This window comes from Monomorium pharaonis, chromosome 5 (assembly GCF_013373865.1).
Source record: "Monomorium pharaonis isolate MP-MQ-018 chromosome 5, ASM1337386v2, whole genome shotgun sequence".
Taxonomy (NCBI): domain Eukaryota; kingdom Metazoa; phylum Arthropoda; class Insecta; order Hymenoptera; family Formicidae; genus Monomorium; species Monomorium pharaonis.
In genome coordinates this window covers 8,272,568-8,286,964 of record NC_050471.1, presented here as the reverse complement: position 1 = coordinate 8,286,964, position 14,397 = coordinate 8,272,568, and the positions used below count along the sequence as shown (strand labels likewise).

General features: G+C 35.8%; 1 protein-coding gene across 1 annotated transcript; it reads right to left on the bottom strand.

Moving 5' to 3' along the window:
• Positions 1-2,332: 2,332 nt before the first annotated feature.
• Positions 2,333-14,000, bottom strand: LOC105831641 (NF-kappa-B inhibitor cactus). The gene is made up of 3 exons (XM_012671897.3): positions 10,871-14,000; positions 8,570-8,922; positions 2,333-4,790 (listed from the first exon to the last, which is right to left on the bottom strand). Exons 1-3 carry the CDS (start codon positions 11,512-11,514, stop codon positions 4,396-4,398), a joined length of 1,392 nt encoding a protein of 463 aa, XP_012527351.1. The 5' UTR covers positions 11,515-14,000; the 3' UTR covers positions 2,333-4,395.
• Positions 14,001-14,397: the final 397 nt, after the last annotated feature.

The window sequence follows — 14,397 nt, the reverse complement described above, 5'->3', positions numbered from 1 at the left end:
AGAGAAACGTATTCGCAAATTCTGTTCTTACAGAAAAGTTGAAAATTTATTGGCTATCGTATGGCTTTCAACCAATAAACTTGCAACTTTTCTGTTAGAGCGGATATTTGCGCATACGTTTTCTTGCGAATAAATTCAAGAATCGAGCCCCTGTATGGTTTGTTCTTTGTAGTTGCATTACACTTTTTGTATTTTTTGCATAAAATAAGGGTACGTATTTAAATTAAATAAAAATATAAGCATACAATTAGATTATAATTAAGATTGAAAAAAGAACAGAAAAATTGCAAGAAATTCAAAGAAACGCAAAGACTAAACCCTTTATCTCGTTTTCAAACGCGCGAACAGTCACTCGATAACCATTGGCTAACTTTTCAGGCAGTATGTCCAAAATGTTCAAAATCGGGACATAGATGTCTTAAAAGTGATTTAAAGATCCTTTTAAGTCATTACATTAACTTAATTTAGTTGTAACTCAAGTAAACTAACAGAATTCTTTATAGCATAAATTTTAAAATTTATTGTTCCTAATCTAATCTTTTTATTAAACGTACGTATAACTATTTAGTTATAAAGTTAAAAGTTAAATAATAAAATTAAAAAGTTAACTTTTAACATGGTTAATTTTAAATTAATTTATTATTAACATGAACTTTTTTCTAAGTTAAAAAAAATTACTTAGATAAAAGTAAAAAATAAATGAAAAATACAATGTTATAAAAAAATACTTCTTTATTATTTCGTATAAATTTAATTCCAATATAAAATATTAAATTTATTTGATCCATATTGTAATGATTTTGTTATTTAGAATAATCTAGTTTAAAAAAAATACAATATTTTAACTTATAATATAAATAATGTTTTATAAAATTTACTTTTAATTTAACTTTATTTGATCTTAATCTAACCTTTAACTGAGTTAGTTTTTTGTTCCTGTAATGTCTAATGTAACTAATTAATTTTGTAAGCTATTAATTATAACTTAATTTAGTTTCAAAATAATAATTTATATAAACTTTGCTTTTTATATATTAAATAACAAGAAATTAATTCTGTGTAATAGAAAATTGTAATCTTAATAAATCCGAATCAAATCGAAAAATAAAAGTTCTTGGTTGACTTTACGTATTACTTGATTACTCGTATTAATAAAAATAATGCAAGCAATGAACCTTGATCTCATTAATTCTGAATAACTTAAAGTTTAAGTCTTAAATAAATCAGCCGATTAAATTTATGAATAGCAAAACTTAAAACTGGTTGTATTTTTTCTTTTTACATTTTTTGCGAATTTTAATTTATTTATTTAAAATAGAATACTTTTAATTAAGAATTAAGCAATTTTTAAATTAAAATAATTACGAAATTAGTTTTGAGGGATGATCAGATTTGAGGTGTGCAGGCAATTCATAACTTTAATCGATCAATTAATTCTTTTTAATCAGAGTTAACTGAGATTGACCCATTGCGACGCAAGTTAATTGCTAATTACGTTAATTAAATGATCGAATTTGCCTCTTTACATAGGATTTACTATGAACAAGAAGACTTGCTTTCTCGGGAGCAACATTCCACGCGACTATAATTACTTCTCGCTTACGTGTCGAGAAACACACGCTCTCAAACGAGACAGCCGTCGTTTCTACGATATCCAAATATACCCTGAAACCTGCGCGGATTCTCTCTTTCTCCTTCTCTCTTTCTTTCTCTGTCTTTCTCTGTGGATCAAACTCCCTGAAAAAGGAACGACGAGCGAGCTTCTTGGAATGCCTAGACCATTACACGAAACTCGAAATAACACGCGACGGCCGGCCCTTGCTCCAGATTTTTACGTCGCCGTTGCGGATTTAACCGCGTCGTCTCATCCAGCCGTTTCTTACGCCTCCAAAAACCCCGTTACGTTGAACACTCTTTACGACATTCTTCGCATTACCTGTATTAGAATAAATATACATAGTTAATACAAGAGTTTTTAACGCATAACACCAAATTCATTTTTTTATCTCGGAGATAGAAATACTGAGTAAGAATCTCGTGCCATTTGGCTTCTTTTTATATCGTATATATTTTTATGTTGTAATATTGTATCTTTAAGAGACATTGTTTTTTGGTTGTGTACAGAAATAACATAAACATCCGAGGCAATATACATATCTGAAAGACGTTCTTTCCTCTAAACCTACACGTCGTGTTTGCGACGTGGGAATTTCCAGATTTCCTCGTGGGAATGTGTTGACCTAAGCGATATCGTCTCCTTGTAATTTTTTGCGCTGTAAATAATAACGTCAGACGAACGGCACCGGGCACGCGAGAAGGAAGGGATTCTGAATTTCGCAACATCTTTCTTTTTTTATTAAAAATATGGATTTTACATACAGGAATATAACAATAATGATGACGTCGCACGACGTCGTTGTCCAATACATCATTGCCTATGATATATTTGTATGATTTTAATGGAAGATGGGCTATGTACACGTGAGAGAGACTTAATATACACTCTTTGACGAAAGCGATCTTACATTACTAAATGAACACTGTTAACGCCCAGATACATAATTATATTGAAAACGTTCCATCGTATCAATAAACATGTTGTTCTAGACCTCTTTTTTTTCTCTGTCACACCAACATAAATATATGCACATAATAATTATACAACTATCTGGCCTCTATTATCTTAGCTAATTAGAGTTTCGCGCTAATAACGCATATAATATCGCACAGCTATGAGTCGCATACAAGAACAAGAATTTGATTATTTCTCTTTGACCTAAAATATATAGTTTGTATCGCGCGCACGTGCGCACCACATCACACACCACACCAACCTCACGTTCGATCTACGATTTATACGCGGGTCAATTCTCTTATTTACATTTACTTTTCTATTAAAAAAAAATATCGCGCTTACAAGGCGCAAATATTCCATTTTTAGTCAAAGCGAAGTCTTGATGCTTAAATCATATATCTATATCAATTTATAAACACATTTCTTAGTTCTATATAAACCGATACGAGTTGTCGGATTTATAATCATAAAATGTAATTATAAAAAACTAAAGCCGGAAGTAATATCAAAATTAAACTGATATATTATTAAGCACCAAAAAAATATTAGCTTTGATCAAAAAAATAACATTTTCTTCTGTGAAGTTGTCTCGTTCGAGTATCGGTCCAATTTCATTTATTATCGCAAATATTCTACGTAGTCACTTATTTCAGACAACCGCACTCGTTTTTCGTTTGCACAGAATGTTCGATCCATACGTAGGAACAATACTTGTGGCGAAATATGGATTGCCCATTGTATCATTTTTACAACATATTTCAGAAACACATTCATACTTCGGTATTGTGCATCCACTTACTGCATGTAAATAAAAGGAAAGTACACTTATGTACACTGCATAACCACTACTTATGTACACATGTCGTTGCTTCGTTCGTTAATCGAATATTCGTTAATCGTATATAAGTTCGTTTCTGAGATCTTCGATTTCCACGCGCTTCTGTTTATCTCTTCATTCGGTTATTTCTCGCAAATGTCGCCGCTAATATCGATTTGAAAAACGTACACAGTCTATAATTACATTATAATAGTAATACTCATGAGCTCTCAAAGATAAATCTCTATAATCGTGCGTAAATAACGCAAGTCAAAATTAGAAATCCTGAAATTTCTGTTATCCCTTAACTAATAGCAACTTTTTAACTTTTTACTATCTATTCCAATCCAATACAATAAATTAGAATGATGTCATAAATGCGCCAAGATTCATAAATAAATTTGATCTACAAAAAAAATTTTATATAATTTATTAAAACTAAATTTTTATTTTCAAGTAGCAATCATTTAAATTCATCCAATTAATTAATACGATTGTGCAAATAAAAGATCAAATATAGTTTTGTACTTACTAATTGTAAGTATAATGTGTATAAATTCTCTCAATTTGAATCATTTTTTAATCTTCCCAATCATTCTTCTTGAAGTAATTTTAGTAAATCATATTTTAGTCTTGCTAATTTCCATTTACTTTCATTCACCCCGTCATAGGTTGCAATGATAGCCACTTGATACAAATGTTTTGAAGCATTCAATTAATACAATTCTTCGTTTCGATTTAAATGTTTCAAAGCATTTACAATGTCAAGTGCACCGTACTTTAATTCGCTTATAAAATAATATGATAAAAAGACTTCATAGTTGTTTCCAGATAACTCGGAATTCCTCCTCGTGCGTGTGCACATCATATATGTATAAGCATAACGTTTTTCCTACTTCATTTTTTTTCTCATTCAGCAACCGTACAACGTTCGGATTCATTCAATGAATTGATACATCAATGAATATCCGGCACATCCTGGCTATTTAATCGATAAGTAACTTTAAACCTTCACTTCGACCGCGTTTTGCATCTTGACGATCGCGGGGAGGTAATTCGTCTCTCCGTAAGTCTCGTCCTCAGAACTACCCTCCGAGTCGGATATCGGCAGGGGTTCCGGTTTTGCTCCGTGTCGCACTAGCTCCCTGGCGAGCTGGATGTCGATGCCCAGTGCTATCTGATAGGCCGTCAGACCGCTGTACGTCTGCGTGTCTAGACAGGGCTTGCACTCCTGCAACAGGAAGTTGACTACCGACCGACGTCTGTGCTCCATTGCGAGGTGAAGCGCCGTTTGTCCCGCAAGAGCCTCTCTCGCCTCGAGATCGGCGCCGAGACGCAGCAGAAGGCGCACCAGGTTCACGTGTCCCTTAGTGGCGGCCAGGTGCAAGCACATCTTACCTGAAATCAAAGAAAGAGAAATCGAACCGGAGAACGAACAGTGTACAGTCTAATTTATTTTTTTTTCTTTTCGGGAATAACGTCATCTTTAACAAAAAATATTTTCTTGACGATATCTGTAAGGGTCCACCATAATTATTTCGATGGTTTAATATAAAATTATTTTTTTGATTTGCATTTAGCTAAATTTTTAGTATGCATTTTCTATTGTGTTTTATGTCGCCGAGTTCTTCGAGCAACTGAATAATGGCCGGTTTGCATTTAATTTCTCTCTTTTTTTTTTTACATCCCTTGGTATCAGGAACACACGGAGACACGCACATACGACGGTCAGTCACATGCTTCGACTCGTTGTAAGATATAGATAGAACTAGGAAGACATACGGTGAATCATATCGTCGGAGATTTCGCTGGCGTCCCGCGGTCCAAACTAGGCCCGCGCTGATCGAAGTGACTTCTAAAATTAACGGCGCCGCCAGTTACCCGTTGCATTGGCGCAATTTGACGACATATTTGCCTGCGTGCGAGCGTCGATATTATTACCTTTCAATGGTGTAGAAACAGAATTATGAATCTAATCAATCGTCACAGATATTCATAAACATACAGTTGCGTACGAGGTACTTTTTGTCGCGCGAGAACTGCGCAGGATTGGTTGCAGTATGACATTGAAAGAATTAATAGATTTAATTATCTATACGTTTGCCTCTCCAAATAAGGTTGCAGCGTTCAATGAAGCTGTTCAGTTTTAATCGTAGAACGCACTCTGAATAAAAAAAGTTTTATGTGTAAATAAATACATATAATTATATATAAAATATATTTTTTCATATACGTTTTCTAATCTGTTTAGATATATGTATATAGTATATACAAGGAAAATAATTTAAAAAAATATTAAAAAATGATTTAAAAAATAACTTGTGTTATTACAAGAAAATAATTTTTCTAATTATTTTTCTAATTTTTCTTGTTATTGTTTTTCGTATATATAAATATAAATTATATAAGGAAAAGAAAACATACGGACACATTTTATATATAATTATATATATTTTTATATGATAAAGATATTTTTATCGGGCTTCACCGGACTCTAAACGACAAAAATTTAATCAAGAAACTGAAACAACGTGAAGTAATAGAATTGATCAAATTCTCGTGTTAAAGTAGAAAACTCAGAGTTCAACACTATTGCGTGACTAGAGTTAATCACGGACGAAGGGTTGAACTTTTTAAGGGCGGAAGTTCGACGAAAGCCACTGACGTCGACGCCGCTGTGGGGTTTTCCGACCGACCGAACGAGACGAGGCGAGAATATCGAGCAGCATGCAAATAGTTCTACGGGTATTTTTAAATATCAAGAACGCATCTGCTCTCTCTCTCTCTCTCTCTCGCGCGCGCTCACTGATTCTCGAACGACGCGGCGTTGCGACGCGACGCGCCGTGTGATGTAACGCACGCGTGCACGCAAGTGTGGGCCCACGCCAAATTCCATTGTGTGTGCAAAACAATCGCTCTTACACCAGCGAATTACTGCCTTTTGAAAGATTTCTATGTGCTTTTAAGTTTTGCGCTCGATATCGTTGCGCATCTTTTCACAATAAAATTAAAGATAAAAATTATTAACAACTAAATGCAGTTCAGTTGCACGCCTACTCACCCTTCGCTTGCTGAAAAAGTCTTGCAAGGATTAACTTAATATGTGCACAAAAGTGTAAACAAAATTACTTCTTTTCTCGAAAACAAAATAATGTCATACGTTTGCGTGTCTTCAGAAGTAAATCAAAATGATGGCGAAATTGCTTTCGCGAAAACAACAGTTTTATCTAATTTTAGCTGACGTCAATCGTTGTCATAGAATTCGTCGCTTATCTTCCACCACTTTGGAGGCAGTTCGATCGCGAAACTGAAAAAAAATTTCTCGAAGGAAAAAAAAAAGGAAAAAAAACAAGTAAACCTTGGAAACGCAATTATTCTAAATGAATAACTGATCTCGCGCAAAAGAAGGACTTGGGACTCCATTATCCTTAATTATAATGTAAAAATTCGAATGAATACGAGTTATCTAACGAAACGCGCGTAGGTAGAATTTTATTAGAAACACAGTTCGCGCGGTTTCGCCCTCGAGAGCTCGATTAGTCGAATTCATTACGGGCGATCGATTGCACCACACACGCTTCGCACGTGCGTGCGTGCGTGCCTATTCAGCGTCGCGCGAGCTTGCAGCGGAACACGCGCCGCCGATGACGCTACACGGGATTTCCAAGACTTTTAAAAAGTCCGTGAACATTTTGCAACTGTCGATCAAAGCATTTTTCTCTTTCTCTGTTTGCCGCTTTATTGTAAAAATCCGCCTTTGAAAGGGGAGTAATAGAAAGCCTTTCTAAACCTCTTCGGGTTTTCCCTCCTAATGTTGTGTCTTTTTTCTATTTTTTTTTTAATTACTTTTTATTTTTCTTATTTACATTATTTAGTAATGCGCGATGCGCGTCTATTCTTCCACAGTTTTATGAATCTTTCCTCAGATTTCGCAGATTCGGCATATTTGTCGGCCACGTTGACTCGCAGATTCAATCTGCTGCCGATTGTATTTACTTAGTTCTCGATTTATGGCGATAACAAGACATTTCCGACATTGCGACTCGATAGCGGATGTATCGGCAAGAGGTACCGGTGTATTTACTCCTGGGGAATTCCTACGCTATTATGACGAAAAGAATCGCGTTCAGATAGAGCGTGACAATAATGCGTCCTCGGCTAACAATTCCGCGAAAAAGTACGATAGAGCCGCGTCAAAGATATTTGATAAAGTACGTCATTGACAGTATCACCAATCGTGATTAATAACTGAAACATCGATTTTTTTACAATATACTTTAATATAACGAATGAATATATTTTTAATCCGTCTTCAGATATTAGATCTTTATTAAAGCAAAAGCTCGTGAAACATACCTAGGAAATGTAAATATGAAAATCCTATTTTATTATTCGTATTAGTGAATATTATTCTGTTCAAAAAGCTCCGTCCTGAATCACTTACAATTTATGCACAAATTCTTTGCATCTTAATCTTAAAAGAATGAAAGGATATTCTCACAGTTAATAAAACAATTAAAATTATCATTGAAATATGAACACGTAAGACAATCGATATAATAAGCTGTGTAATTATTAAAATTTAAATTACTTGAATTAGATTGACGCATCTTTTTCTTTTCAAAGGCAATTGAATATTCTGAATGTGTCTAAGACGATGAAACCTCCAAATATGGTCCTTCCAAGACGTGATTCTCAAAATGAAAGTGATGAAATCATAGGAAACCCACATAGGTTCCTCGTGTCTACGATCGCGGTATCATCGTTCGCTATTTGCTAGTCTTACACGTGACTTGATGTATGCGGCAAAAGCAGTTAGGATTTTCCTGTCACCTCGGCATATATCCTTTGTGCCTATCGTCACGTATACGTCAATTGTCTTTCCCCGCATAATTGTCACGGTCATTAACGGCAATTATTGTATTATAATGTTACAAGCTTCCGAATAGCTAATCGTAACCGCAGGAAAAGTCGCAGACCATTAAAGCAAAGTGCCTAAGAGACTGAATGCAAAGAATTCGCTTTGTTGCGTTTACTTCATCTCTGCGTTTCGCTTTGATAATTTCTTCCTCAATTTTGTCTAATAATGTTTCTTTTCTTTTTAGGCTTTATTATTCGCAAATTAGCAATTATTCTGACAAACGGGATAATATTTAACAACACTTTAGTATACTTACCACTATAGTTACGTTGCTCCAAATCCTGAGGTAACGCGGGTACTGTCTGCCCGGGCATCAGCTGGTTCCTCTCCATCGGAGACAATGGGTCCGTAAGGGCCTTGGCACAGGCGAGATCTCCGTTCCTGCAGGCCAGGTGGAGGGCCGTGTTGCCACATGAATTCCTGAGAGAGGGATCTGCACCCGCCAGAATCAGCCGTCTGACAATCAGCGACTGATTCGTTAGCACTGCCAGATGCAAAGGCGATTGCCGATTATCGTTGTATACGTTCAGTAGGGACGGATGAGGCGCCAGCCTTATCAACATGAGCGCAGCCTCCACGAAACCCTGTATGATCGTGATGTGCAATTGTCTGTGACAACAAACGCGTTATGTAAGAATAGGTTGCCGATGTTAGCGCGGACTTGAGGCATTTTAATTCTTGCAACGATTTTATTTGCCAATTTTTATTTATTCTGTCATTTCTTAAAATTATATGTTGCGTTAAAATTTTTTTTGACATAACAGGCACTTTTTAAATAAAATTTTCGTGTCTTATATTTATATTACTGTGGACTGTTAAATTGTTCGAAGAGATTTTTATTAAAACTAGTTTAATTGAATCAGTTCAACGAGCTTCCAATGAACTAAATGTCGTCATACATTAAACATATGTATAAGTCATTAGATTACATAAACACAAACGTCAAACATTACGCATGCCGTGTATGAATCAACGTGCACCAGTTTTGTAAAAAACTTTTGAATAAATGTTATGACGGTCTTGTAAGAAAAGAAAAACTACACGTAATAATTAAGCGAAATTGGAGATGATTATTGGTTAGATTGAGCTTATTAGTTGCTTTATTATATGGTAAAGATCAAGTGATATAGAAATAAAACTCCTCTTTTTCTTTTTTCCAGCTTTTTAAAATAGACATAATCCTGGAAAAATCTCGTACACGTGTAGATTTTGATGAAATATTAATTTTTTTGTTATTTACAGTTTATACAATTTATTTAATGTATATATTTATAAAAAGGAAATTGTATATTCTAGATACTATATATTATTTTTTATATCGAAAAAATTATCGGCCTAATTTTACTATGTGAATTTTGCTGTATTAAATTTTTTAAATAAAATTATATAAACCGTATTTTTATGATACTATTAGTGACCAAATTAAAAATATTAACGTAAAACGACATAAAATATTTTTACAATATAAACAATGAAAAAATTAACAGATGCACTAAGATAAGTTCTTTTTCTGAGTGTGTAAAGTAATCTTGATTAAACAATTTATGCGTACGAGATATTTCACTAGCAAGCATTATTTTTTAACAATCAATCAATTTAATTTTACAAATAACTTTTTAAAGATTGCTTTCCGCACATAATGGTGATAATTCTACAAAGTTATTCAGCCACTTACTATTCGCAGAAAATAATTCTCTCATATTTCATATTTCTATCTTCGATAAACACAAAGGTTGTATATATTTACATAATTAATTAACTCTATTACATCTATTCTAGAAAGTTTCTTTCGACGTTAGATTTGAGGAGTAATTTATCCACACTCGGAATAATTAATAATAATTATTTACTTATTTGTACTAATTAATAACAATAATATCATTTTTTATAAAGGAGATGTACGTTTTTAAATGATCATAAAAGATTATTGGAATTATGCTATAGAATCGTTAATATTAACATAGGTTTTCTAAAGCGGCTTTTTATCTTTCAAAAATTACACATTATATTGTATTAATATTGGTAAAAACATAATCTGTTTAGATAATTAAAGAAATAAAAACTTATAACTCATACATGGTTTGTTTCTATATGAAATATAACAACAAATTTCATCTTTAGAATATTTGTATAATAGAAAAAAAATGTTTTACATCAAAATAAAAAGCTTCTAAGCTTCCTCATATACATTATCTTGTAAATATTTTGTAAAAATCATTTAAAAAAAACAGGAAAAGTAGCCTATTATATTAGTTTTAAATCATAATTTCGCAAACGTTTGTTTCTCACTATGTTGCAAAAATATTATTAAATGCAAAATATAATACAGTATTACAAAAACTGCTATACCTCTGTTAGACGCTTTCCAGTTCACATTTGTATTTTAAAAGTTTTAATTTTAGCATTTGTTTAAGTAATACCATCCACAAATAAAATGATACAGATACATCAAGGGCAAGTTCAAATCTTTCTAGGCGCGTAAGCGCTAATCTCTTCCTCTCAAATGAATTTACCGTGTCATAAATTAACGAAACGTATTAATAAACGTCGAACTCACGTGTCACCGTCGTCGTCCTGCGCGTAGTAAAGTTGCCAGGTGTTCTCGCAAATTATCGCGCGTTTCTTGGCACCGTCCCGCCGGTGCTGCTCGAGCGGAAGGTCATCATCCCGGTCGTACTTCGGCGGGATTTCGTGGTGCGTCGGCGTCTCCGGGACCGGGACTTTCACGGGTGACAGCTCGAGGACCGTCATCCTCGGCTCAGGCCGCACCAGGCAATCCTCGCTGTCGACGGCGAGCGGATCGCTCGGGCAACTGGACCGCTGTTTCTCCAGGGTGAGATGGTTCAGGCCCTCGCTGAGGTCGACGTCCACGACGCCGCTGTCGATGACCCGCGCCGGCACTCCCGGCGTGATTACCGTCGACGACGGCGACGCCGCCGGGATCGTCGCTCCCGATACGATCCCCGGTGCGATCGCTCCTCGCCGGTCCACGCCGGGACCGGTCGTCGTCCGCCGCTGATCATCTTCCCGCTGTCTCCGCCGCGGCGTCCCGGGGTCGCGGATCTCGGCGCTGACCTGCATATTGCCGGCCGACAGGAATCCGGAGTCGACGTTGTCCGTCGCGGCGGCCTTGTCGTCGTCGTTGTCACGCCGCCGTCCCTTCTCCTCCGTCTGAGCGCTCTCGTCCGAGGGCTGCCACATCTTCGACTCTCGCCGCGGAGAGGTTGTCCCGAAAAATAAATAGTAATCGAGACTCGCGGAGTGAAAAAGCCTGCCGCCGTGTACCCCGCGTCTCGCCGAGATGCTCTCGGTCGTTTCCTCCGTTGTCCTTTCACCCCTTCCAATCGATTTCGCGAGATTCACCCTATCGACGTCTCGTTTGCGCGTATTCCTTCAGCGCGTATGCCGGCGACCGATCTCTTCGCGTGTCGTCGAGCCGTATCTTTTCGATATTCTCTCGATTCACTCGTTTCGAGTCACTCGTAAGTCGAATCTCCTCCCCTCGGGGGCTGTCTTTCTTTCTCCGTTCGTTCGCTCCCGCCGATACATACAACCGGCCTTTTCGATCCCTATTTTCCCGTCTATCACTCTTCACCTTTGATTTAATTGCTTCGAATCGCCCTAGTACGCGGTCTGTTTTTCTTTTCTTTTTTTTTTCTTTTATTCAATTTTGAATGGCTGCGTTGAGGGACGCAGTGTATTACTATTGCTCTGTTTTATGGCGTTTGCCGCACCACGAGAATGAAACGCATTCCGCCCGGCTTCCGTTGTCGCGAGGGGGTAGAAAGCGCGGGTGGTGGAAGGCGGCTTCTTGGTCGGGCTCGTCGTTGTGACATCGAATCGTGCTCGTGCGAGCGTCGGCGAACCTCATCGTCTCGCGTCTCGAAACAAACTGATCGCTATAATCGTACGAGCGTCACGACCGCGAGCGAATCACGCGGGGCGAACGAACGGAGAGACGAAGCGCTGCGCTTTCATGCGCACGTGCGAAAAATGTCATTGACCACGTGACCGATCTCGACAGATCTGTCACGCGGGGCGCCCCTTCGGGGGTGGCCCATTGGGATGAGTGTTAATGTTCCCTTTAAACGAACTTAAGCTAATCTAAAGTAATGAAACGAATATGATGCGGAGATTAGGAACCATTAGAGTTGAACGCGATAAGTTTAAGATAATAAATGATTAAGGCGGTTAAACAGACTTAATCATTCCTTAACTTATCTGGTTTCAGGAAAGGAAAAACATCTGCCTTGTCATCCCATGCTGATAATGTATAAAGTTTTTCAAGCGTCTAAAGTGTATAAAGCGGTGTTGTCAAAGATTATATTTATAATTTGATTTTTTGTGCATTGGCATTCCTATCTATTTATTCTTCCTAGTGGAAAACATCAAGCCAATGTCTAGAATTATAAATCTTTGATATAGTAGAGCGTTACAAAGGATAAATTTTTAAGAATTGATACAGTGACGTAATAATTAAATTAATGTTTTTATATCTGCTGTTTTTAACTAGCAGATACTCGTACTCGTACTGATTTCAATACTTCATATTATTTGTTTTCTTGATTTGACTGCTTGTTATAAGGTACGCTACTGAAATCTCTGACGACGTCTGCTGGCGCTTGCGCGTTTGTTCCTCGATCAGACACGATGCACGGCGATGCCTTTAGTGGTACTATACAAGCGCGAAAGCGCGAAGTAGGGATGGGGAAAACCCATCGACCTCAAGCAGGGCCAAAGGCATCGTCGATGTCTTCCACTTCCGTATATTTTAAATATCAAAATATATACATATATATGTATATCATGCTCTCTCTCTTTCTCTTTCTCCCTCAGAAAACCGGGATACACCGGTATCTCGGCATTTCCATAAATTAATTTATTTTACAATCTTTGAAATGCGAATACATCGTGTAAAAAATCAGCATGCATCGTCCGGGTATTAAATTTCGCATAAAAAATTAGGATATATACGTGGACTCTCCTAGACGATAAAAGTGCGCTTCGCAAGAACGACATTACACACAATCGTCACTCTATTCCTGTTTCATATTATTAAGTGGAGAACTCGGTGAAACGCCATCGTTTCTTTAGTGTCTAAATACCGGGAAATATGTCTGTACTTTCCCTCTTTCTCTGCGGACTAGATTCTCCGAAAAAGAGATAAGTCTTCTTGAAATATCTAGGTAGTTACACACTCGGAATAATGTTCAACGCCATTCTTGATCGAGGTTTTTACCTTTGGGTTTAACCAATAATTCCATTACGTTTATTATCAGTATTTGTCGGAAATATATCTCTCTTAATAAATGAAAACAAGGAACACCTCTTTCTTCCCTCTATATAAGGTCAGTCGTTCGCGAGAAACTTTCGTATTTTTTAATTCATCTAGAATAATCTAGAGAATACTAGCTCGATGACATTTTCATTCTACTCATGCATAATCACATAACAAATGTTAATTAATGGGGAAGACCAACATAAAAGAGAAATCTTCGGTTTTGAAATAATCGTGATCAGAAATCATTGATCTTTTGTTATTTATAAACAGACTTGCCGTTATGTCTAACTTTATTTTGTTCTTTCATAATGGATAAATTAGATTGAACAAATGTTATGTTTGAAGCGTTAGCAAAGCATCTAATTTCTTATATTATTATAATATTTTTATTTGGATATTTTTATTGAATATATTTTTAATAAAGTATCGTAATAAAAGCGTATATTATAAATATATCTTATCTTAGTTGGCACGATTTTATAACTTTTTTTAGAAAAAATAGATTTAAATAATAAATGCGATATATTTCGCATGTTAATATTTAACTTACCTAAAATATGCTTTTTAAATTTATCTTTGTATAGCAAAATACTCGATATTCTATTGTTTTTAATTTGTATTTTTAAAAAATGTTAATGTTTGTAATGAAAATTAAAATGTTCCTTTAACCAAAGTAGCAAGAATTAGGAATTAAGGTTTCTCTTATTAAATTATTGAATTATTTATTTCTTTCCTTTCTCGAAGTCTTCAGATCCAAATACTTGTAAAAGATTTTTTAAAAAAGAAAAATAGTAGAGTGGAAC

Bases quoted from the DNA above. Each gene is read 5' to 3' on its own strand.
- LOC105831641 (XM_012671897.3), bottom strand. From the start codon at position 11,514: ATGTGGCAGCCCTCGGACGAGAGCGCTCAGACGGAGGAGAAGGGACGG. The intron at 8,923-10,870 runs GTGAGTTCGACG...TTGTTGTCACAG, and splicing joins CAGGACGACGACGGTGACAC to ACAATTGCACATCACGATCA. The intron at 4,791-8,569 runs GTAAGTATACTA...CTTTGATTTCAG, and splicing joins GGAGCAACGTAACTATAGTG to GTAAGATGTGCTTGCACCTG.